Source organism: Musa acuminata, chromosome BXJ1-5 (genome assembly GCF_036884655.1).
Source record: "Musa acuminata AAA Group cultivar baxijiao chromosome BXJ1-5, Cavendish_Baxijiao_AAA, whole genome shotgun sequence".
Taxonomy (NCBI): Eukaryota; Viridiplantae; Streptophyta; class Magnoliopsida; order Zingiberales; family Musaceae; genus Musa; species Musa acuminata.
Window position 1 is genome coordinate 30,146,447 of NC_088331.1, and position 25,437 is coordinate 30,171,883.

The 25,437-nt window shown below is 38.6% G+C and overlaps 1 protein-coding gene across 3 annotated transcripts; it reads left to right on the plus strand.

Moving 5' to 3' along the window:
• Positions 1 to 2,096: 2,096 nt before the first annotated feature.
• Positions 2,097 to 25,136, plus strand: LOC103985223 (vacuolar sorting protein 3). 3 transcript variants are annotated; one of them, XM_009402861.3, is made up of 14 exons: positions 2,097 to 3,482; positions 5,483 to 5,758; positions 12,469 to 12,665; positions 12,807 to 12,948; positions 13,194 to 13,472; positions 13,570 to 13,642; positions 14,176 to 14,224; positions 15,608 to 15,896; positions 17,928 to 17,983; positions 18,132 to 18,200; positions 18,300 to 18,411; positions 22,219 to 22,308; positions 23,925 to 24,095; positions 24,569 to 25,136. In XM_009402861.3, the coding sequence occupies exons 1-14, from the start codon at positions 2,331 to 2,333 to the stop codon at positions 24,659 to 24,661; spliced, it is 3,048 nt and encodes a 1,015-aa protein (XP_009401136.2). In that variant the 5' UTR covers positions 2,097 to 2,330; the 3' UTR covers positions 24,662 to 25,136. The 3 variants fall into 3 exon arrangements, 1 of the variants encoding a protein (XP_009401136.2); XR_671699.3 differs by having other exon boundaries at positions 2,150 to 3,482; positions 23,959 to 24,095; XR_001978172.2 differs by lacking the exons at positions 23,925 to 24,095; positions 24,569 to 25,136 and having other exon boundaries at positions 2,150 to 3,482; positions 18,136 to 18,200.
• Positions 25,137 to 25,437: the final 301 nt, after the last annotated feature.

Sequence of the window (25,437 nt, forward strand, 5' to 3'; positions counted from 1 at the left end):
ATTTAAAATATTTTTAATAATAATATCATCAAAATAGAAATAAAAAATAAGTTTGCTATGCTATTTTGGTCACATAAATAAAAAATATTATAAAATCTACTTAAAAACACTGTAGAAAATTTAAATGACTCTTAATCTCAACTACAGTAATTATAAATCTGAAAATATAATATAGTAATAATCTGCGAGCAATGATAATTGAAAAAACACTTATATTACTTTTCAATGACATTTACGGTGATTTTAGTGCCTCGATCAAAATATTGTAAATATTATTAAGAAACACTACAAACAAATCAGATGAAAATACTATAATAATTTAAAACAGATAGGACATTTTAAAATATAAATATTTTCTATGAAAATCATCCTATAATATTTTCCTATACAACGTTTTTCATGAGTGACTCCATTTTTCATATATTTTTAGGGGATGTTTTATATTTATCATAATCTCTAAAATCCTCTTATGATAAGACAACTGTTACATCATACGGACTCCATGGAATGAATCAGTTTAATTGTTAGCTATAATATTTTTGAATATGTTTACATTATTTTAGAAAATATGCTTATATATAATGATATAGAAGTCACCACATTTTATTATTTTTATTCCTAAACTTATAATGATATATATTTTAAAATCTTATTTTTTTTTCATTTATTTCAATTACAATATTTATAGGCGATTGGATCGATCCATAGCGCAATAATAATTGGTTCACCTCGTAGATTATTTATTCTATAGAATACAATACATTTGAGTTATCTTGTCAAGGGATATTCCAATAATGATAACAAATAGATGATTTTTTTAAAAAAAATTATAAAAATGGATACATCCTTTAAAAAAAGCTGGAAAAGTAATTTTTCTTGGGAAAAAAAATAAAAATTCATAAAAAAATATATGAAGACATGATAGATGTTTAGGGATGATTATTGGATTGAATACGGATCTCATCAAATCTTAAATAATTAATTTGGTGGAACACTTCCTCGTATAATAATTTTTAATATAATTATATAATATAATAAAAAGCACATAATATATATTGAGAATATTATAGCAATAATTTAATAAAATTATAATAAAGAGGATGAAAGGTGTGACCACTGACAAATCGAGGGACAGAATAATTTAAATATTTTGATAATAAATAAAGAAGAAAGAATGCTTTGATTATTTTAGAATTCAAATGATATAATTAATACACCTAACAAATCCGGGGTCAGGGTCTCTGTTTTTCCGCTCCAATTATTAATACCATTGGGGTTTCATAACTATGATTAAAGAAGAAGGGAAGAAAACTGGAATAGGTTTGGAATTTGAAATGTAATAAATTTGTGCAAGGTGAAGTGCTGGTGGTAGGTTCTTGCCAAAAAAAAATAGTTTTGTTGTATACATAGGTACTTAAATGTTGTGTTTTCGTCTTTATACATTATCTTGATCACAAACGTTATTAATTAACATAAGCATCGTCATATAAAATAATACTAGAGCTGTAAAAAAATTTATGATAATTTTTTTAATTGATTTATTTAGCATCATTATAACAATGATGTTAGAACTACTTTTTTTTTATGACAAATTATACCATTGTTTAGTAGCAGTACGAGATATTATTAAGGAAGAGCCAAAAAAAAAAAGAAAAGATGGTGAACAAAAACATGGAGAGTGAAGATAAATACTTAATTGCCACATCAGAAGTGAATTTATAAAATATTTTATAGATCTATTTATTATTATCAATTTGAGTTTAAATATTTTGAACTAATGATTTAGATTTATTTAACTAATTATTGAAATATGATTAAACATGGAACGGGTAGTTGTCTTTCCTTACCCGCTTCTCGAGATCCGGATCCGAGTAGAAGTCGGAGCCAAATTACCCCGAGAGCACGTCAGACTCTGGCTCGGATCCTAACTCTTCTTACCTATTTCGTCGCCGTCACCCGTATTCGGATCAGTAGTAGAGGGCTACTCGGATCCAACCTGATCCGGTGGCAGTTGTCTTGCCTCCCCTCTTAAGAAACGCCAGAATAGCACCAGTCTTAGTATTGAATGATATGTAGGGCCCCACATGAGCTCCATCATAACGGTGGAGTGGGTAAGAGAAGTCATTTGGTAAAAGGAAAAAAAAGTCCAATTCTTCGTCTGTGTTAGTCGTTGAGAAACAAACCTACCGGTCTTCTACTCGAGGAAGACGACGAAGCGAAACCCTAAAAATCTCATCTATCTCCCCACTCCCGCAGTGATCTGATATTTGCAAACCTAATTCGCCATTCCGATGACGGTCCCCTCCAAATCCTAGCTTTTGCCCCTCCCGATGGAGCCCCTCCGAGCCAAGGATCGGTTGGTCCTCGAGGCCTTCGCCGAGTTCGATCCCGCCAAGTCCGCCGGGCTAACCTCGGCGGCTCCCCTCGCGATCCGGTCCCTCTGCGTCTTCGCCGCCTCTGATTCCAAAACCCTTGTCTACATCGGCACCGGCGGCGGAAACATCATCTTGGCCTCCTTGGATCCCCCTTCGACCCGGGGAGCCCCGTCGTATGGAACCAGCGTTGGTTCCGCCAAAGGTGCTGCGGAATTTCTACGATCGGCGACAATCGGCGTTCGTCAGATCGAATCGATTCACGTTCTCTCTGAGATCGGGAGGGTCCTCGTGCTCTCAGATGGGTCCGTGTTCTTGCTGGATTTGCACTTGTTGCAGCCTGCGCGGAAATTGAGTTTTCTCAAGGATGTGACGGCGATTGCAAGGAGGATTCCATGTTCCGAGGCGATGAGTTTGGGACCCTTGGGAGATGGGGTGTCCAAAGCCGAGATCTTGAGCCCAAGTCAGAAGTTTTTTCAGAAATTGGGAGGGAGTATCAGGGCGAACGGAATAGGTCCCAGGATTACCGAGTCTCAGAGGGGAGGCAATAGCTGCTTTATTGCGGCTGCAGGAGCGAGAAAATTGGTTCTGATGGAGCTCCTCGTGCCTGGAAGCATTGATGTAGATTCTGACAGCCGTGGTGTTTCAGTACATCTTAAGGAGATTCAGGACATTGATGGCGTCAGTGCAATGGCATGGTTGGGGAATTCCATTGTTCTTGGAACTTCAGATGGTTACACACTATTCTCTACTACTAATGGGATAAGCACCCCACTGTTTATGCTTCCAGAATCTTCGGGGCCACCTCGGCTGAAATCTTTATGGGGAAGTAAGGAGGTTCTGCTGTTGGTTGACAATGTTGGCGTGGTTGTCAATGCCTCTGGGCAGCCTGTTGGCGGGAGTTTGATCTTTCAATATGCACCGGACTCCATCACGGAGATGCCTTCCTATGTGATTGTTGCAAAGCATGGTAGGATGGATTTATTCAGACGGAAGAGTGGTACTTGTGTGCAGTCAGTATCATATGCAAAGGGAGGCATTGGTCAGTGCATTGTGGCAAGTGATGATCAGGGTAAAGGAGAGGTTATTGTGGTTGCAACACCTTATAAGGTAGGTAAGTTTCATAATCATATATTTATATTGAAGTTTCTATTTGATGCCATGAGATTTTTTGCAACAGGGATAAAGGATGATGCTTTCTTATAATAGTTTCTTGTTTTATTGTTGGGCGTATTTCCTGTATATACTTTTAATTTTGTTTCTTCCCATACTTGTGCTTATCTTGGATAGTGGTTTTCCAGACCTACAAAATCTCCCAATGTAGCTCTGTATTGGTGGACACTTCATTGTTCTTTTCCAAACATTATTCAAGAAAGGAAAAATGAGAATTAGCTAGAGTTAATATTCCCTTCCAGCATCTGTATTAGATTCTTGTTGAAATACTAGATGTTAGTGGCTACAGATATAGGGTACAAAAGAAAATTAAGATAAAAAGACTGTAGATAGAGAAAATAACAAAAAAAGATGATATAGATTTTTTGTTAAACAAATTATTTGTTTTCTTTTTCATATAAAGTTCTCTAATAATTTAAAATAGAGTAAGGTTACTTTTCCTGCTGTGAAAAAAATCTGAAAACAGGAGAGGCACATCTATACTATATTTATAACTCAATATAAAGAAAAAGTAGGCTAAGGAAGGGAAAAACTTAATATAGTTCTCCAGCACTATCCAAGTGTGGAACCAGAAAATTCCTTCTGCTGTTAAGAAGATTTGACAGTGGCATAAATATTGAGCTCAGATTTGAGAAGATATAATTAAAATACCTTAAACAAGGAGGGTTTTTTCTGCATGTGATGTTAAAAATTTGAAATCATCTTACTGGATTTTCACCAGCTTTATAATCCAAGTTGACTCTCCAGATTGTAGGCTGTCACATCCCATGATTTTGTAAAATGAAATGAGCAATCAGTCATAAACCGCCACGAGGTTTTGTTTACAAAGTCAATTGGTGAACAGTGATATAAAAATCTGTGAATATCTGATGACCTATGAATACACAATTTCATGTAGCATGTGACAAAATTGTCTTATCATAAGAAAATTTATTAGTTATTTTCTATTGATTGGATAATATGTTTCAATATTTTGGGGGGTGGGTTATCTTTCCTTTGTGGTTCCTGGGATCCTTATGGTAGAACAGCAAAAAGTTCCCTTTTGTTTTGTGGGAGTGGTGTGTCTATATATGTATATATATTTTCGGGGGTCTGCTTCTTCTTGCCTGTAAAGATAGATGCTACAATTTAGATATTGAATTCATGTTTCATCAGATTGTTTTTAGATCTCAACAAATTTATAGGTTCAAATTCCAATGCATTTTGTTTAGCTACTGTTGGAATTCAATAAAAGAAGGATAGCTTAAAATGTTTAGTAAATGTGTTCTTATAAACAAGATAAAATACACTGAAGCATGTAGAAGAGAATGACTAGTTGATGAAAGAACCAAAAGAATGACAGTATTGACCAAGGTCCAAAGTACTTAATGAAAACTACTCTTGGCTACTTGGGATCTTCACAAACAGATACTGTTCTTTCAATAAGATCACAGTATTTTAGAGAAATTGTCAAACTATGTATCTTAGCTTAGATCCTAATGGGCTTTATTGACTTGTTGTATTGGACCTATTTGACAACGATATTTTGTGGCAAACAAATTAATGAAAGGAACTTGTTAAATTTCAGATTCTTACACTATGTGGAGATAATGGTGATGTGGGGCCTCTCTTTATAATTCAAACTTTAATTTTTCTTTCAAATGAATTTCCCTTGTTGCTTTTTGTCTTTACATCTCAATAAAATTTGTCTTCATGATATTGAGCTTCTAATTGTGCTGAATTGGGCATGCTGTAGTCCTTATCATTGCTGTTTGCTTAATTAAGCATCAACTAACTCCACCCCCAAACAGGTCTTCTGCTTATTTGAAATTATTTATAAAGAATACTAGGCATGATAAATATCGAGTTGCTTGGATAAAGTACTGTGTTTTTCTTTCTGATGAATTGTCTGAAATCTCTAGGTCATATGATGGCAACATTTTATTCTCTTTTCTCAGGCCATTTGTTTTCATAGATTGCCTGCCGAAGAACAGATTAAGCATTTATTGAGAAAGAAGAAACTTAAAGAAGCTGTCTGTTTGTTGGAGGAGTTTGAGTCTGAAGAAGAAATGACAAAGGAACTGCTTTCCTTTGTGCATGCACAAGTAGGCTTCTTGTTGCTTTTTGATTTGCATTTTGAAGAGGCAATCAATCATTTCTTGCTCTCAGAGACCATGCAGCCACCTGAGATATTCCCATTCATTATGCGGGACCCAAATCGCTGGTCGCATCTGGTATTTTTATTTTGTTTATTTTTCCATAATCACTTCCTCATATCTTCTATCAAACTTGTTCAAAGACATTAATATGGTTCAATCTATTAATGGATATTATTTTTCTGTACTGCAACTAAATGAATGGTCTATAGCTTCCCCTGACCTTTCCCCCTCCTTTTCTTTAATTTCTATTATAGTTGTGTTTCCTTTGGAAGGGAACAGAAATATGGTGTTTAAGTCTACTTTGTACTGTTTTTCTTTTTATTTGGAAGCACAGCCATACTTGCTTTTCTTGTGAAAAGAAGTTTATTCTTCATTTTATGGCCGAGTCTAAACAAGTCTTTGGATTGAAACTTTTCTTGGTTCCAGAAGCTGCTGCAAGTTGTAACAGTATACTAATGTGCTGATTATTGTAAATCTCCAGTGAATTTTAGGCTAATGATTTTTGGAGAATTACCTTAGGTCTAATAGCATATATAGTTTTTTCTTTGACATAGTTTTGCAAATTCGCCAAGGTGGCAAGTATGTGAAATGGAGGTGCTAGCAAGGTTCGCTGTACCGTACCATACCGGCATTTCGATCCGGGCTCGGTACGGTACGGTACCAGTGAACCGGGCTGTCACGGACTTAGCTGGTTTTGCCTAAGTCGTGCGGCACCCTTGCGTGTCCGTCTGCAAAGGTCAGCCTCCCCGAAGCCTCCCATTGTCCCTTGGGACCAACAAAAGAGAGAACGGGTTAGAGAGAACGCCTCAATCGGGATCCACAAGTAAACATCTCCGAAAAACACTTCATAGACAATGCAAATTACAAACAGACTTTACAAGCTCTGAACAGTGGCACAACAAAGGGTAAAATGGTCCATTACAGATCGAAAATCTCTCGCACGTGTCCACATGACACAACCTTTATTTACAAGCCTAAAGAGGCCACCAACCCAACTAAAATGGGACTATTAAGCCTTCGGTCGTCCCTCTACATGCTGTACAAGGCATGAACATGCCAAAAGACATGGACATACATAAGCATTACATCAAACATCCTGTTTTGAAGTTTGTCCGTGACATTCTCCCCCACTTATTCCTTCGACGTCCTCGTTGAAGCCTTTGTCGACACTGCAACTCCTCGCCTTTGCTGAGTCTTCAATCTTCTGCTCCAGCTACAATGCGCCTCTTGACTCCCAGCTGCTCTCCGTTGCTGTTTTTGAGTAGTCGAACCTTTGATCCGCCATGCTGCTTCAACTCACCAATGACTCTGACTCTGGTGTGGGGTTGGCTGAGTTGTGTTGATCCTTGTTGATTCCTGCGGATCCCCTAGATGAAGGAAAAGGCCATCCTTACTGCGCCAGTCTCTCGAATTTCTCATGCTGCTTGAACTGGTTGGATGCTTGAACTGGTTGGATGCTTGTTGGAGCTTTAACGAGCATCATCTCGCAAACTTCTGAAGTTTTGGGTCCTTCCTCCACAACATTTGCTCATTGACTCTTCTTTCGCTTAGTTGTCACATCCAAGTAGGTTTGCATCACTTCCACTTTCGATTGGCATTTCGTTGGGAAATGAAGCGGACAATCTACTCTCAGTAACACTGATCACCGTTGGTGAGGATTTGACAACTATTGTCTTCCATTATCTTCGAAGGGTCTTTGAACATATGTAGAGCTTCTTTGCTCGATAGATAAGAGAATTGGGGTACTTGATTTCGCCCATTCTCTTGAGAGTTGAGAAGGCAAAGGTTACTTGACTTCGCTCGCCTCCTCGAGGTTGTACTCCATGCATCGAGCTGGTTACTGGTCTTCGCCTGCTCTTTGCTCACACTTCTGAAGCACTTGAAGTGTTTGCACTCCTGGCGTTGAGTTAGCTACTGTGATTCACCTTCTCAATGCCATCGAACTTCTGGAATGCAGGAAGTTTTCACCCCAACTTGGAGTAATTCTCTCATAGGTTTGGTTGCCTCTGGGATTGTACTGTCTTCTCCATCAACCCTGCCGCCTACTCCGCTGAGTAGCAAAGGAACAGCACCGCGTACTACCTGCTTCGTTCCTTGGTTATGCACTCTTGCATAACCCGAAGTCCTTCACTTTCGGCTATCTTGATGAGAAGCACATTGACACCAGTCTTACGAAGTTCCTCGGCCTCTGCCCTTCAGCCTTGTCTCGGTACTTGAAGATTGCCTCTACATTCTCCACCTCCTCGGTCCCTTTCACGACTAAGCGCTCTCCCTCTAGGAGAGAAAGGGATCAATGACTTTCACGGAAGTCCCGCCTCTGCGATACCATGGCGCTGCCATTCCCATGGCCCTACTATCCGTTGCCTCGCATCTGCATCCCTTTTCTTCACGATCAGTAGATATGTCTCCATGACGCTCCTCTGAGTCCACCTCCATTCTAACTGATGCTTGATTTTAGGTAGCTAAGTCCCTCTGGACTCGTCGTTGCTTCCTCGCCCCTTTCCACCCCCTACTTCAACACCTCTGTGTTTTCCAAGCAGTCCGTTTGGTCGATGGAAAGACAGACTGCAACTCCCATGCATGGCCTTTGCCATCGCATTGTAGGGTTTGTACCGATTCTGTTCTCCTTAGCTTCCTTGGTAGCAACGTTCGCTTACTCGACCTTGTCCTCTGACTTGTCGGGCTCCCTTAAGCGAATATGAGCTCTGGAGCAGTCCAACTCTCCAGCTGCTTCGATCATACCTCTGCAAGATCAAGTTCCTCCCATGGAACTCACTGGTACTTGCATTCGAACTTTTCCCTTGGTGGAACCCAGCCCCCATATGCTGATGACCAAGGTTTTCATCCGATGCAAAATTCGATGCACGCCCGGAAGACCCGCCTCTGCGGTACCATGGCCTTCACTCCTTGAGTCCATAGCCCTTCTTGCCGTCGTGTTGTTCACCGAAGTGGAGCTCCCAGTAGCTCCCGATCATACCTCCATATGATCTAATCCCTCACGGGCTCAAGGTCGTGTGTATCGCATTGCCACGAACTGTTCCACCATGATCCGCTGCACCATGTCGCCTCCTGGTGACATCTCCATTGCATTCTGATCCTTGTGGAATAAACTCGAATTGTGAAGCCTCCATATGTGGCCTCTGTCAATACATCGCAGGGTCTCTTCCACCTTCGATTTTGTTCGCTCCTTTGGCAATCGACCTTCATCCACCCACTCTTGGGTCACACCTAGATGAAGCACCGCTCTAGGACAGTTCGTCGCCTAGTAGCTCCCGAAGTCCACCGACTTCACTATAATTTGTGCACCATTGCCTGGGTCCTGGGCCTCTGCCCCTACCAGCACAATCTCCGCTGCGCACCGCTTCCTTCATGGCAACTTGAATGGCAACACTATGGCATATTCTTTAAGAGTACCCGCCTCTGGGTCCTCTTGCCCCGTACTAAGGCCTTCTGAACTCAACTTCGCCTCCGCAAATTGAGTCGCCTTAGTTCCTCCATCAAATGTTCCTCTGAGATAAGGTGCATGTGCCCAGAAGCTCCCTTCGTCTTTGGCACCATGCAAGATGAGTCCGCTCCGTCAGAATGAAGGACCCATAGAACAACATGATTCTACTCTTGCCTCTGCAAGAGTTCATGTCCTTGACCTCTGTCTAAGGAAAGCACTGTGCCTCCGCTCCATGTTCCAACTTCTATGCTGGCTCCCTTGCATACGGCTTGGGTACTTCGCCAAGTTACACTCAAGTTGCTTCGCTCCTCGTTTTTGCATTGAGTTGATGGTGGCCCTCGTGCCCACCATTCCACGGGTCAGCTCTACCTTGAGTCCGATCTCCACATCGACTCCAAGTGTGCCTTCATTTAAGTTGCTTTGGGTCGCTCCCCCACTTGATCTCGCAATGCATCCACCAATGCATTCTCTCAAGCGAGATCATGCGACGACTCCTTGCCGCTTGCTCAGTCCATCGAGCTTCGTGGAGTTGTTGTTTGTTGAGGTACTCCTCCTCAACATGTGAGGTCCGTCTCACATGATTCTCCCTCTAGAGAGACAGGACTTATCCCTCCTGGATAACTGTCCCATTGTAGCAACATCTCTCTTCGTTTCGGAGACCACCATCCCCTTGGACTACTCCGATCTGCTGAACAAACTATGCATTGTTCTGCCTCCTGCAAATGCACTTGCTAGATTGCGATTCCACGTCAATACAGCCCCCGCTGCACCACTCAAGGCCTAGCAACATGCTGAACTCGTTGCACACTCCAGCCTCCTACGGACGTATCCTTCACATGCCGAAGAGAAAGTTTCAATGCTCCATGGCGCCGAGTTTCGGTCGTCTTGGGATGGTCGCGAACATTCCATCGTCCGCATACAAGCCCTTGCATGAGTACCAAATTCTTCGAGTTAGCAATTCCCCTCACCTCTGTGAGCTTTGTATAACTCTTTTGGTCGTTGAGCAACTCATTCCACCTTGCATGGTCTCATCCTTTACCAAGCGCCTCGCTTGCCTTGAGCACCATCAAGTATAGTTGTCAACGTTGAGCCGTAGCTCAAACTCAGCCATCCCAACCTTTGTGCGCTCCACATTCTTCCAAGCTTGCCTGTTCTCGTGGTGCCTCTTGCGCGAAGGGTTGGCCATTCCTCTGAATGCCAATCTCAGATGCCCGCTCCTCCGAGCGACTCCTTTTCCCTACATCTCCATGCATGTTTTCCCCCAAACAGTCGCGCTTGTGCTGACTGCCCTCAACGCAGCCCCGCTAGGTCCCTTACGTTTGCATGCTAAGTGTTTCTATGAGTGCTTGTCCCACTTTGATACCATCTGTCACGAACTTAGCTGGTTTTGCCTAAGTCGTGCGGCACCCTTGCGTGTCCATCCGCAAAGGTCAGCCTCCCCGAAGCCTCCCATTGTCCCTTGGGACCAACAAAAGAGAGAACGGGTTAGAGAGAACGCCTCAATCGGGATCCACAAGCAAACATCTCCGAAAAACACTTCATAGACAATGCAAATTACAAACAGACTTTACAAGCTCTGAACAGTGGCACAACAAAGGGTAAAATGGTCCATTACAGATCGAAAATCTCTCGCACGTGTCCACATGACACAACCTTTATTTATAAGCCTAAAGAGGCCACCAACCCAACTAAAATGGGACTATTAAGCCTTCGGCCGCCCCTCTACATGCTGTACAAGGCATGAACATGCCAAAAGACACGGACATACATAAGCATTACATCAAACATCCTGTTTCGAAGTTTGTCTGTGACAGGGCGGTACATCAGGGCGTACCGAGCGGTACACCAGGGCGTACCGAATAATTTTTTATTTTTTTTCGTACTGTAGCATTGTAGCACTGCTACAGTATAATACTGTAGCACTGTAACGGTACTGGGCGGTCCGTGTACCGGTAACCTGTCGGACCGGTACGTACCGCCCGGTACGGTACCGGGCGGTACACTTCGGTACAGCAGACCTTGGGTGCTAGCATATGAAAAATTAGAAAGATGATATTTGACACTTATAGAGTGGGTCTTCATGCATGTTAAGGTCAATTATCTGACATCTGGTTATTGAGTGTTTAATATTTAGTCTCACCTCTTTTAGGGGTAAAGCATTTTGTGCACTGTCATTTATATATAATATTTATGTGCCAACGAAAATGTAACTTTTAGTAGATTGGTGCACATGAAATCTCAATAACCTAAATGGTCTACATTGTTAATTGTTTTTAAAATATATAATAGAAAATTTAAACAAAGCATTTTGATAGCTAGTAAAGTTGTACTTAGAAACTAATATTTTAGTGTCCAAATATCACCCAGAATTGTTTGGAAAAATAATTTATGCCCTTCTAAAATACTTGATGTGCTCTTCTTGTAAGGATGGTTCTTGTGTTGGGATTGATTTGGACAATAACTTGAATCGGGCCTTTGACTTAAGCTTTTGTTGAAATTGTTAAAATTAATCAATTCCTAATCTTGAATAGTTTTAATTGATAGCAAGAAAGTATATAACCATTTTTATCTTGAATAGTCGGGACTTGGGACATTTCTTTACCCAACTAATCAACAAAGCATTTAGTTGTCCATATTATTGGAAGTTGATATGTTATACAATGTTTTACATTTTTCCACCATGTTTGATCAGATTGAACACAAAACTCCAGGTAACACTACTTTTACATTAATGTATGTGGTAATGTGTGCAAGGATGGTTCTTGTGTTGGGATTGATTTGGACAGTAACTTGAATAGGGCCTCTGACATAAGATTTTGTTGAAATTGTTAAAATTAATCAATTCCTAATCTTGAATAGTTTTAATTGATAGCAATAAAGATTTTAACTTTTTTATCTTGAATAGTTGGGACATTCTTTACCCAAATAATCAACAAAGCATTTAGTTGTCCATTTTATTGGAAGGTGATATGTACCATGTTTTACAGTTTTCCACCATGCTTCATCAGATTGAACACCAAACTCCAGGTAACACTACTTTCACATTATGTATGTGGTAATGAGAAACATAATTCCGTGATAGGCTTGTGTTGCTTTGTTACTCATGACAAATATTGTTGCTTTTTCCCTCTGAACGACCAAGCTACATATGTTTTATTAAAATGCTTCTATCACCTTTTTGTCATTGTTGCTAACACAGTGTGGAAGGTGCAGTTTATCCATCAACTGATAAGAATTTTTTTTGGGTCCCTCATAGATATCACTTAGTCTGTTTCTTCAATATATATTTCATATATTGTGCACATTGTCAGAGGTAAATGTTTGTCCCTGCATGTTCCAGGTACCAAGGAACCGGTACTGGGGGCTGCATCCTCCTCCAGTACCTCTTGAGCAAGTAATTGATGATGGACTGATGGCTATCCAGAGAGCTATGTTCTTAAAGAAAGCAGGTGTAGACACTGCTGCTGATGAGGTGTTTCTTTTAAATCCACCCAGCAAAGCTGATCTCTTGGAGTTAGCAATTAAAAATATCATCAGGTATTTTTTAATGAATGCTAGTGGTAGTCCATTGTTTTCAAATCTTGATGCACACTTTATCTTCATTTATATGATGTCTACTCATAATCTACCCTGAGGTTTTAATATGTCTTGAAGCAAATAATGTTCTGTTTAATCTAGGTATCTATGTGTTTCTCGGGATTGGGATTTAAACCCTCCAGTGAAGGAGGGTGTAGATACTCTTCTGATGTACCTCTATAGAGCACTCAATCTTGTTGATGATATGGAGAAACTTGCTTCATCGCAGAACTACTGCATTGTGGTATGTATTTTTTCGACAGCTCAATTTAATACAGATATAGAGATATCTTGAGGTCAGCTATGCAATGGAACTGAGTGCAGAATCTAGATGCACAGACAGAATTGAGTATGGACATCTAGACCATGCACTATTTGACTTTGTTATTAATCAGCGTAACCTGGTTCACCCATGGACTAAAATCTGATTGGGTACTTTCTCAGAGAGGTGTTTGAAGGATGACCTTGCTTCTGCTTTTACCATTGCAGGAGGAATTGGAAACACTGTTAGATGATTCAAAGCATTTAAGGACACTAGCATTCTTGTATGCCAGTAAAGGGATGTGCTCAAAAGCTCTCACTATCTGGCGTATGTTGGCCAAAAATTATTCGACCGGGTTATGGAAAAACCCTGCAAGCTCCGATGAATGTGATTCTCTAAATTCTTGTACAGATTTAAGTTCTGGTCAACAAAGTGCTGCTAATGAAGCTTCAAAGCTACTCCAAGAATCTTCTGATCAAGATCTCGTACTGGAACATCTTGAATGGGTCTGTTATATCAGAGATTGTGCATATTTACTAGTTAGATTATTATACCTTAAATGTTTCTTTGTTAACAAGTTATTCGGGTTTTTTTTAATCTTAGATTGCAGATGTTGACCAGAATCTTGCAATTCAAGTTTTAACATCAGAGAAAAGGACTAATCAGCTTTCTCCTGGTAATTACTATGTTTCAACAAATAAACTGTTTTTGTTTGGATGTCCACTAGTAATCTTGGAAACAAGTTCGTGTTTGTTAACATCTATTAGAAATAAAAGAAGTGAAGTTAGCAGAATTAGAGCATTATACTTATGTTATTTATATTTTATAGTACTTTGTACTTCTGGTTCTGGATGAGACAATGTGTTTCTGTTGTTATGACCAATCTTCTGATTTAATCATGCATAGAAGAGTCTTTTGCTATGAACATATGCATATCAATCATTTAAAGAAAGAGTATTTTAATATGAACATGTGGATATCGCTTTTTCTCATGTGAACTTGAACTTAATTTCTAAATGTATTTAATGGAGATCATGCTTAATGGAACTTGATTTAGAGCCTCTGTGATTGTTTTGAGGTGATAGGATCTTCCATAGGATTCTAGCTCAACTCTATATATATAATTTTGGTTGTTTTGATAACTTTATTGATCCAAGAGCAGCAATGATTCTATCATGTTAGTGCACTAACCAGTGACAATGTCTGCAGAAAAAGTTCTTTCATCTGTTGATCCAAGAAAGGTTGAGATCCATCAGAGGTATGATTGGGCTACTCCTGGTTTGTTTAAATTGAAACAGTAAATAAAGAGCTTTTATTATGATACTTGAGTGTAAATGTTTATTAGTATGGAGCTGTTAGTAAACTTTAAATATTGTCCGTTGGTTGTTCTTTTTTCCAAGTTGTTTGAAGTTCACTTCCAATTGATTCTAAATCATCCTAGTAGCTGTTCTTCATTAATCAGGATGCCAACATCAATATTTTAATAAATGTAGCATGGCATGTATGTCCAGGATTGGTTCAGGCTACAGGTCTGGATTTTGAGATTACTGACAGGTTGAGGATCAGAGTCGGCCTACATTGACCTATTTGGATTGTGGGGTGAATATTTTTTTTTTCCATTGGTGGCACCCAAATTGTTGAACCTGTGGAGTTAGGTAAAATTAGTAAAAGCGGCAAGGATTGACAATGTTCTAAGAGGCAATTGTCACGTGCAAGTGGTCAAATAGTTAGTTACATCTAACCTGATTTAGTCTAGTCAGAATTGGATATTTATCAATGTTTTGATCCAATGACCCACAGAACATATTCAATTATGTATGAGCCTTTAAATTGATGTGACAGTGAAGGCATTAATGCTTGTATTTGAAAAGTTGGATTAAAAATAGTGTGGCATATCTTTGTCTCTTTGACGGTGTCCCTTCATCCCTCCTCTCCCTCTAAACTCATGCAGCCAAAGGAACTTGCTGCCTTCACCACCCAAGCAACCTGACCTTCTTCGTGTTATATTGCCTTGATCTAACAATGGAGACAAGATGCCTCCAACCAAGGTTTCAAATAGCAGTCAGACCGGTATGTATATTTTGGTGGTTTTAGTCTGACGAAGGATTAGTACTGAACCATATGGCTTGGTTATAGTTATCCATTTTCTTAACCATACTGCAGAATAGGTTCATATACCACCTGCTATTTCTCCCATATTTCCCTTTGTGGGCTTTAGGCTTTGATAAACTAAATGGTTTCGTCTATGGTTTAGGATAATCTTGTCAGTCCTCTTGGCCTATGATGTGGGGTCTAGCATCCATCTCAAAAATGTTTGCCTTTTTTTAAATAGTCGTTTATTAATATTTCACCTAATCAAGTACCTACTTTCGCTGGAAACTTGAAGATGGTAAAACTTCTAAAATAATCTAAATTTGAAATTTAATCACAACTTGGAAATAAACCATGTCTTCTTTTGCTTAAAGTAATCTGGCCTATCTTATATCCTTGATTTTTCTACGATGATCAACTTTAATTGCATTTCATGGTCTATTGTTAGTATGCTTATCTTGTACATTCATCTGAAAACTATTGTGTACCAGTCATATATTTGCCCAATTTGTTCATTTTCTTATTGTTTAGATTGATAACTTTTGTGTAGATATCTGCAATGGTTGATTGAAGATCAAGACTGCGATGACACCCAATTTCATACTTTATATGCTCTTTCTTTAGCCAGAACAGCAATTGAAACAATTGAAACTGGCCTCAATTATGAAAATTATGATGCTAGAAACCAAGAGGAGTTGAATATATCCAACACTGAACTTGGAAAGAACTATGGATATTCGGTCAGGGATAGATTGCAGTTATTTTTACAGGCTTCAGACTTGTATGATCCAGAAGAAGTACTAGGTGTTATAGAAGACTCAGAATTATGGCTGGAAAAGGTTAATTTACTTTTTAACTGCTTTTTCTTTGGAGCTGATGTCAAATTCAATGTTTATATGGCTAGAAAAAGTTCATTTACTTTTAATTGCTTTTTTTATTTGGAGGTGTTATCTAATTGAATATTTAAGGTTCCATCTTGAATAATTGTGTTATTCTATGCTTTTCTTATGCTTTGGGAATTAGATACTATCTTCTGTGAGCAATATGAATGAAGTTTTTCCTTAGTTAAGAATCACATGGGGATATTTGACATTTTCAATATTGGTATGCTAGCTTCACGAATTATTATGTTATTGCTCTGAAAAGTTATTACTTGAAGTAGTGTTGTATTGGTTATCTGCAAGTCAAGCAAGAATGTCTAGTGGCCATGTTTTTGTTTAGTGGTAGTGTGTCCAATTTAGCTAAAATGCTAATTTATTTATTTATTTTGCTAAATTGCTAAATTTTATGTAAGTGTGCCCTGAGATATGAGTACTGGTGACATGGGTTGTGCCAGTCAATCTTTGGGAAGGTATGTTCTACCGTAGCGGCTGTCTTTTAGAATGATGGTTATTGTGCTTTTACCAACGATTTCAATAAGTGCTCGGGTGCTCGGGCGAGGCGAGGCGAGGCTCGAGCACCTTGCTTCATGTCCAAGCGCCTCGCTTCAAAGAGGCGCTCGCACGAGCCCAGGCGCCGGGCGCTTCGGGCGAGCACCTGAGTTAAACCAGGCGACCGAACCAGTGTTTTACGTCTGGTTCGGTCTCCGTGGCTCGGGTGAGCGCCCAAGTTAGACCAGGCGACCAAACCAGTTTTACGCCTGGTTCGGTCTCCGGTGCTTTAGTTGGTTCAATCGAACCAACTAAAATCACCAATATCAGGCTCCCTATCGCAATTTCCCCGACTTCCCCAACCTTAACACTCGCGATTTTGCTGTCGAGATTTCTTTTCTGCTGTCGTTGCTCTCTGGTGCCGTTGCCACTATCGCTGCCCCCCGCTACTGTCGCTACTCGCTGCTGCCACAATCGCTGCTTGCCGACTTCTCGTCGTTGTTGTCGTCGCTTGCGCTGTCACTCGTCGCTCCCGCTGCCGCTTGCAGCTCCCGCTCCCGCTCCCACTCTCGTTGTTGCTCGCCGCTCCCGCTGCCATCGTCGCTCGCCGCTCCCGCTCTAGCTACTGCTATCGTTACCTCAGCAGCCTCGGTCTTCTCACATTCTTCTCACTATACTGTTAATAGTATATTAACAGTATACTGCTAACTGTATACTAATAATAATATTTTTATTTATTAGATTAATAATATATTATTTTAATTTTAATACTATTAATTTTTATTTATTTAAAATTATTGTTAGGTTTCAAAATAAATGGCAAATGTACTGAGCAACTCAATAGATTTGATGTAAAATTTTATTGTTTTGATTTTTAAGACTTTAATATGACATTGTGATTTTGTACTCGATTTTCTTAATTTAATAGTATTTTTTTATTTAAATAATTATATTAATTATATTATATATTTTTATATTTTAGCGCCTCGCTTCGCTCAAGTGCTCGCTTGGGCGAGCGCCTAGCACCTCGGGCATTTTTAAACCTTAGTGCCTTTTGGCGCCTAACGCTTTTTAAATCATTGGCTTTTACATATCATCACTCCATGGACATACTTATAGAAGACTTGTGTACTTGAATGTTTGCATGATTGGTTCTGAAGTACCATATTATGCATTTTCTTTCCTTTGTTGCATATAGCATAGATACTTCTCCAGTAGTTTGCTTAACAAGCAATACTTGAATTTTTAATTTTTTTCTATCCATGTTGATTATTTCATCTGTGTCTTTAGCATGCTTGCTAATAAGCTTCTCTGAATTTTAGTTCTGCTTTCTTATTTGAAAAATTGGTACTAGGTGGTAGGTGCAAATAGTTATTGTTGAAATTGTCTATAATACATTTGATTTCACTTGCATGTCTTATTCTTCTGGGGGGAATATCTTGCACAAAAGTTGTTTACTATGTGATTCAGTGCATACTTACTATTAGCTGTTTATGGCAGGCAATCCTGTACAGGAAGATGGGACAAGAGACGATGGTGCTACAGATTCTGGCTATGTAAGAATCATTTGAATAACTTTTCCTGTTCGCATATGGACCACTAAGATCAGACACATAGACTCAGAATTTCTATATTCTTGTACTTAATTGATCACTTGCTCGCTCTATCTTCACCTGAAACATTTCTGATTGTGCCTTGCTTAAGAAAGCTGGAAAATAGTGAAGCTGCTGAACAATATTGTGCAGAGATTGGTAGAAATGATGCTTATATGGAGTAAGTTTTATTAATTTACCTATTGTCATGCTCTTTATTATTTTCAAATATCATACTGACTCCAGAATTTATCTTTTTTATTTGTCCATTTTACTCAAGGTTACTGGATATGTATTTGAATCCAGAAGAAGGGAAAGAGCCAATGTTTAAAGCTGCAGTTCGACTTCTTCATAATCGTGGTGTATTACTTGACCCCTTGCAAGTGTTAGAGGTACCAAAATGACAATTTTTTACGGAGCACAAAATTCTCAAGGAGTAGATTTTGCTTCTTTTAATTTTCTTTTACAAGTGACATGTTTGCAATCTCAAATTAGGACAGAAGTCTAAGCATATATCATTGATCAGACAAAGGTCATAATTGCACGGGTACCTCATTTTGAGGTTTTGACATTTGGGTAGCTGCCTAACTATCTTTGTAAATATATTTTTAATTCTCTTGAGGATCCCTTTCATGGTGTAGCCAATTGCTTAAAATAATATAAGACTTACAGTGAGATGATCTGATGAGTATAGATTCTTTGTGGCATATATTGCGGCTCAATATGCCATGATGCTTACATAACTATCTGAACTTGTTTGATTTAAATGTATAATATTGTATATCCAGTTCGGCAAGTTTGAATTCTGCTACGCTTATATGGCCATCGGAACATAAATTTTACCTCATAATTGGACGTCAAGGGCCTCTTCATTCCTGTTGCATTTAGAAGTTATTCTCATGCTATAAATGTAGTTACCACTGTAACCTAGACAGTATGTATTTTTATCAGATGACAAGCCAAACTCAAGCAGTCACATGTATGAATTATCACAATGTTTCTTCATGGGAGATAAGAACATATCATTATTCTTTAATATCAGTGAACAATTTTTTTTTTTTCATTTCTACGATTATCCTTTCAATGATTCTCACAAACAGGTGCACTTTGCATCTCTAAATCATGAACCTACCTTGCAACTTCCTTTTGAACTCCAAAGATTTTAGCACTTCAATGCCTTGGGCCTTATCAACTTCCACTTTCTGGAAGGTTAATATGTTAGGAAGAGTGTAAACTACCTATTCTAGGTGGCCTGATTACGTAGGCTGAGAAAATTTTGTTATTGGAGGTTTTTGGAAGATAACACTAAATGTACTTCAATGACAAGCTCACTATTTGATCCCTTGTCCTGACCATGCACCATTTGTTCAATGTTCAGAAAAGAGAATAACAATAGTAAAAATATAGCCTTGAGAGACTTACAAGCTTGCTTATATAGATCTACTTATGTTCGAACTCTCCAAATCTTTAGAATCAACTTGAGATTTTTTTTTTGTTACATAAAAACACTCTGTAATAATAGTGTTTGAGAAACAGGGGCCATCAACACCCCTTTGTTGACTTGGGATGTGACTCTTAAGTTGTTTGTGATCCAGTCCATGTTCATCTTAAATTAGACTTGCTGGTATCCAGATCACAGTACTTGTGCAGCTCCTGTTGGATGCAAACTTATCCTCTACCTTTCCATGACAGAACTGCCACCATCCATTTCGTCCACTGGCTGAAAACACACATCTCAATATACCAGCCTTCCTCTCAGATCCCAACTTTTGTAGCATTGGATTGATTAACTCTGGCAAATTAAGCTGATTCATTCTGTATCAAAATTTTACTCCTAAATCCATCCTATACTTTTCTTGATCTTCGTCATTACTTCCTGCTTGGCATGCAGTGGAGAGGTGATGGTGCCTTTGTCAAAATCTAATGCCGCTACATCAAGCTTCACGACTTGAACATCTTTCACGATGAGAAATTGATGAAATTAATCAATTCCTAAGAAATCAATTTTCTGGACTTCAAATAAGTCATGCTTCTGGACTTAAATAAGCAGTCATATGTTTCACAAAGTTTCTTTTTGCTTCTCTTTTGAATTGCCACTAAGCAGATCCAAAAGTGTTGATTTGATGGCCAAAACATGCTCCAATTGAGCCCAAGCTTTAGAAGCTATTTGATCCTCAATTTGTTTTCTTGTAGCCAAACAATCCTTGCAAAGGGTCAAAATGGATTGCTCTGATCACTGTCCTAGGTATTAGTACTAATTAATTAATGTTCTTGACAGTTATGAGCAAGGTTTGCTGTACTGTCTGAATCAGTACATACTGGTCTGACGGTCGATGGGTGATCGAGATGCGGATCACCCGAGTCCCCATCGGCATGCCCCAATATATCGTGTGTTGGTATGCTGGTACAAAGTGGTACATACTGTACCGTTGGCCGACCGACCAGCATGGCCGATTGAACCTTGGTTATGGGAGTAATTGTCAAATCATAATCTTGGATGATTACAAGATGGCATATGCCGAGTTATCGGTGCTCCAACTCTCGCAACCTAACTAGGAATAAAAATGAGTCAAGAAATCAGTTCTTCTGTTGCCCTTTGTAATGAGGGGTCAAAAACCAACTGCTTAACCCCAAAAAAATGCCATAGAACCAGTCGTATGGAGTATGGACTTCATAGAGAGTCTGGACGGACAATCCTTATGGATGGTGAGTTTAGAAGTGAAAAAAGTTTCCATGATTCTTTAGTTGATTGGGTTCAATGCTTTTCCATCTTGAAGGAGACTTGTTGGTCTACAAATCATAGTACTTGTATGACTTGTATGACATTTATTTGAAGCAAGAATTCATTCCACATCCTTTCAAGAACAGGCTACTGTTACCTATACTGTCCAAAGGCTGAAAACATGCATCCAAGACACAAGAAGTGTCTAGACCCGATCTTATAGAAGCCTTGGCTTGATTGACTCCAGATCAAATCTGCTTTATGCACCATCATTACTCAGCATTAGACTTCATTGGCCAGCAACGATATGTCCACATGCTTGAAAAGAAGAGAGAAAAAAGTGGTGTCCAAAGGATTCTTCCTCCAATTTTTAACACATTGTTGAGTGGTTGGCTAAGGATGATGTCAATCATCTTTTCAAGTAATTATTATTAAATTCTGTAACTTGTTCTACAATTTTAATAATTAAGGAATATCTTTTACCTGAGTATAGGATTCATTTTTTATCTGCTTAATTGAATGCTCTTTCATCTAATATATGTGAGGTCCAAACTATTTTGTTATGGATCTTTGCATTTATATGTTGTTGAACATGATGCACTAAGTGGAGTGCAATCACAGGAAAGACACTCTTCACTATGACTCTGTGGTTATTATTGTTCGAATGCAATAGGTATACTGCTATAGTACTTTTATCAATGATCTTGCTGTGACATTAGCGAGGGTAGAATGTTGCATGATCCATTATTGATGTGATACTAAGATTCTAAAGTTATTTGTTGTGAGCAGTGTTATTTCCCAATTCACTATTGATAGACATTGATGTGTGCACATATTTTCTAGTACTTATTTTGCTACCATATGTATTCATGCATCATTATGTTTAATCTTTATATCATCATTCCATATGTTCTTCTATGAATTTTCACCTTTTATCTTCTTTTTTGTATTTCTGTTTTTGATATTTATCTCATTTTTTATGTTTGGGATGCCTATTTGATGTAAAATGGGCCCACATAACTGTTGCCATATTCCAAAGTCAAGGTTTTCTTCTACATGAAGGAATTGAACACCTTAAATTTAAAATTTTAGTCAAGGTCCCCTACTTTGCAAATGTTGCCTTGGTCAAACAGGGCAAGAAAAATTTCACATTTTTTTCATCCTTGCTATTATCTGCCTTGGAATGTAGATACTGTTGGTGTCAGCGAAACTCTAAAGTTCTGCCTACATTTTGAAGATATTAAGAGTTTCTCAAGATGAGTTGATAATATCTAAGCTGCTAAATGGATGTCACCATATATCTCCTTATTCTTTACTCTCTGATCTTTGGAGGTTGCTTGATATAGCAATGTCTGCAACCTAATGTTATGATGTCATGCAACATTTGCAAAAGTTATTTGTTATCACGTACTCATGGGTTCTGCTTTAGTTTGTAACTTCTAACAATTGACTATGGTATTTTGCATTGGTGTTGCAGAAATTGTCACCTGAGATGCCTCTGCAGCTTGCATCAGATACGATATTGAGAATGCTAAGAGCTCGAGAGCATCATCATTGCCAAGGGCAGGTAGATATGACTAACTAGTGGTGGTACAGAAAAGTTAGTTCCATTTAGCACTATAACCAGAATATATGCCAGTATCTGCTTGATGCAATGAGCCTCTGTAGACAGACATTTTCAGTTAGGATAGCTATACTACCAGCAATCAACCGATCAAAGTTTGATGATATCACAATATCAGACTCTATAAAACTGATATAAGTGGACTGAGTCACGGTCACTGAGGTCTGTACAATATAAATTGTGTATCATGGGTATAGTTGACATTCATATATCCAGCTGTTGATAGCCATTTACTTTTTGATTTGAGTTATTCCTTTTAAAAGGAATACTATGCCAAGAAAACTTGTGAGTATTGAAAATCTTGCAACTGAAAGCTCTTTTTTGTTATTATGCTTGGAAAAGAGATATCTATCCATCCCTTTGTTTGTGATATACATGCATTCATCCCCTTATGATAAGCTGTCTCCAGGATATACCAATTACGACATTCCTTTTTAGGTTTTTTGGGAAATTAGAAATTCTTATTATTAAGCCTATCCATATTCATGATTTGACATAATTTTCCACTGGATGTCAATGGCCTAAGGCAACTCTTCATCATTTTAATCCGTGATTGGGACCGGCATTAGCTTTGTGTATTATTAAGCCTATCAAAATCCTTTCATTTTTTATGTATATTCTTCTGTCATTTGTTTTAGTTTACTAAAGTGATGGTATTTTATGTGCTGGGAACATGTTTTCGTACACCTAATTTAACATTGTATCTTTCTTCATGTCTGTCAATTTTTGTTGGGACCATATGAACTGGTTTTCTCACGTCTGTTGTTGAATTTGTACACTTGCTTTCTTTTTTACCTGGTCTACCACCTTAACTTGTTTAATATACTATTAACATAATTTGCCTTGATAAAGATAAACAAGAATCTGTAACATGTTTTTGTTGTGCTCTTAGATAATAATTATTTATCTCAGTTCAAAAGCAAAACTTTCTTTGTCAAACCAAATTAAATAGAAAACATGTTACCTGATAAGATTTTGTTTATTCTTAACAATAATGCATATTCAGTAAGTTATATATTTGTGGTCTTCCCACCAATGACCAGACTAACCTTTATTTACTTTGCAAAATCACAAGGTTGCTGTTGGTGGCCGAAAAGCAATGGTAGATTCTAGCCAGTCTGCAAGTTTTTAAATTTTTTTGGTGAAGTGGTAAAAAGATGAAAAGAGCAATTAGGAAGGTTCTTTGCATTATTTTCAATCATGGTCATAGAGATAAGGTCCAAACCTGCTTTGGCCATCATTGTTGTTGGTGGGAGTTTTTATTTGCATCAATTTGTTTCTTTTCTTTTCCTGGTTAGTACCAGCTATGTACTGCCTGAAGGAGCAGTATATAGCTGTCTGACAGTTAATCAGTAGGGAAGGGATCCAGTACTAAGCTTGCAATCCTTTTTGTAATCTACTTGTGGGATAATAAGAGACACTAGTTCCCACAAAGGTCTCCACAAATAGTACTCACATCTACCTTGCCCATTTTTGTTAGTTAAATTCCATTTTATAACTGTATTATGCTTGCTAGCTGGTCAGGGAAGTCATAACTCTTTATCTTCTTGCTTGATTAGATTGTTCATAATCTCTCACGTGCAATAAATCTAGATGCACGGATGGCAAGATTCGAGGAGAGATCAAGGCATGTTCAGATAAATGATGAGAGCATCTGTGATTCTTGCCGCTCACGCCTTGGCACCAAGCTCTTTGCAATGTATCCCGATGATTCGGTTGTCTGTTACAAGGTATGTAAAGTCCAAAAATCTGCAAGATAAACAGGCTGATGAGATGATATTAGCAATAGATACTGGTCAAGCAATTATATGCATATAATGAATGAACTTTTACATATCAGGGTACATCAAATTGACTAAAATGCATTCTACATATCATTTTTCCTATGTGATGGCTAACATTTTAATGTTGCAAGTCATCTGTTTGAACAGATACAAAGATAAAATGTATGAATGTAAAACTAGCTGCTTCAGTGCTGTCCTTCAAAAATGTTGATCTGTTGTCATGTTTAATCGATGGACACAATGTATCTACATGTCCAACTGGGAAGCATACATATGATGTGCCAGTGCTGACTGCTGAATTTGCCATGGAGCATTATCTCAGCACACATCTTGTTAGCTAAAGCACGTACTTTGACACGACGAGAGAAATAAGTTCCCCCTGTTCTCAACATTTACACACTGTTCTTTTGTTGATTCAGTGTTATCGCCGGCTGGGGGAGTCTACGTCAGCTCGTGGCCGTAATTTCAAGCAAGATGTCATCTTCAAATCAGGGTGGCTTGTTAGCAGATAGTAACACACTTTATCTCTGGCAATTTTTGGATGAGGCTTCTTTCTGCAAGTGCAAAGAGTTGAAATGATAAAGTGGCCTTTCGAGGAAGGAATTTTCATCGGCCTTTTAATGACATCTTTTTCATTCATGCATTCACTTGCATGCTAGATTACATTTTCGAAAAGCTGGTCAAGTTTGCCGACGGCTTGGGAATGATTTGTAGGCGATCAAGTATCTTTTTGTGTGCTGAATGACAACCAGGGGTGGAATAGGACTTGCAGGATATCCCTTCCTAGAAGCAGTTCATTTCATATACATTGGAGGAAAGGAATGCAGTTGAAACCATGTAGAGAGAGTTGGCCATGGCCAATACCGGCAGCAGATGGCTTAGCAGTCAGAATTGGTTTTCATTTTAGATATGTAAACTTGTTTTAATTTTTTGTCTGTATCAGTATCACTGTGGGAAGTAAAAATAAAGCTGATCAAATTTCTTTCACCACAAGTCATTTCCGTAATGTAAGTTTTGAATACTTTATACTGCCACAACAGTTCCTCCTTGTGTTTCTCGGAAAATGGATCTTTAAAGTGTGTTGTTATCAGAAGCGAGTCGGATGATTTTGCTGCGACAGGCACTCGGTTATCACATCTTTATTATGCGATTCATACGGACTGTACGGTTGGATACTGAAGTCGCCTGCTCATCATCACCTACTACTACTTCCCAGATATTGAAGCCGATTCAATCAAATGCTGCTGGGTTCGCTCATCAACATGAATGTTGTAGGTTCTTAGTTGGG

Excerpts from the sequence above, each read along its gene's own strand:
- LOC103985223 (XM_009402861.3), top strand. The coding sequence starts at position 2,331 with ATGGAGCCCCTCCGAGCCAAGGATCGGTTGGTCCTCGAGGCCTTCGCC. Across the intron at positions 22,309-23,924 it reads ATCATCATTGCCAAGGGCAG|ATTGTTCATAATCTCTCACG; the intron begins GTAGATATGACT and ends TTGCTTGATTAG. Across the intron at positions 24,096-24,568 it reads ATTCGGTTGTCTGTTACAAG|TGTTATCGCCGGCTGGGGGA; the intron begins GTATGTAAAGTC and ends TTGTTGATTCAG.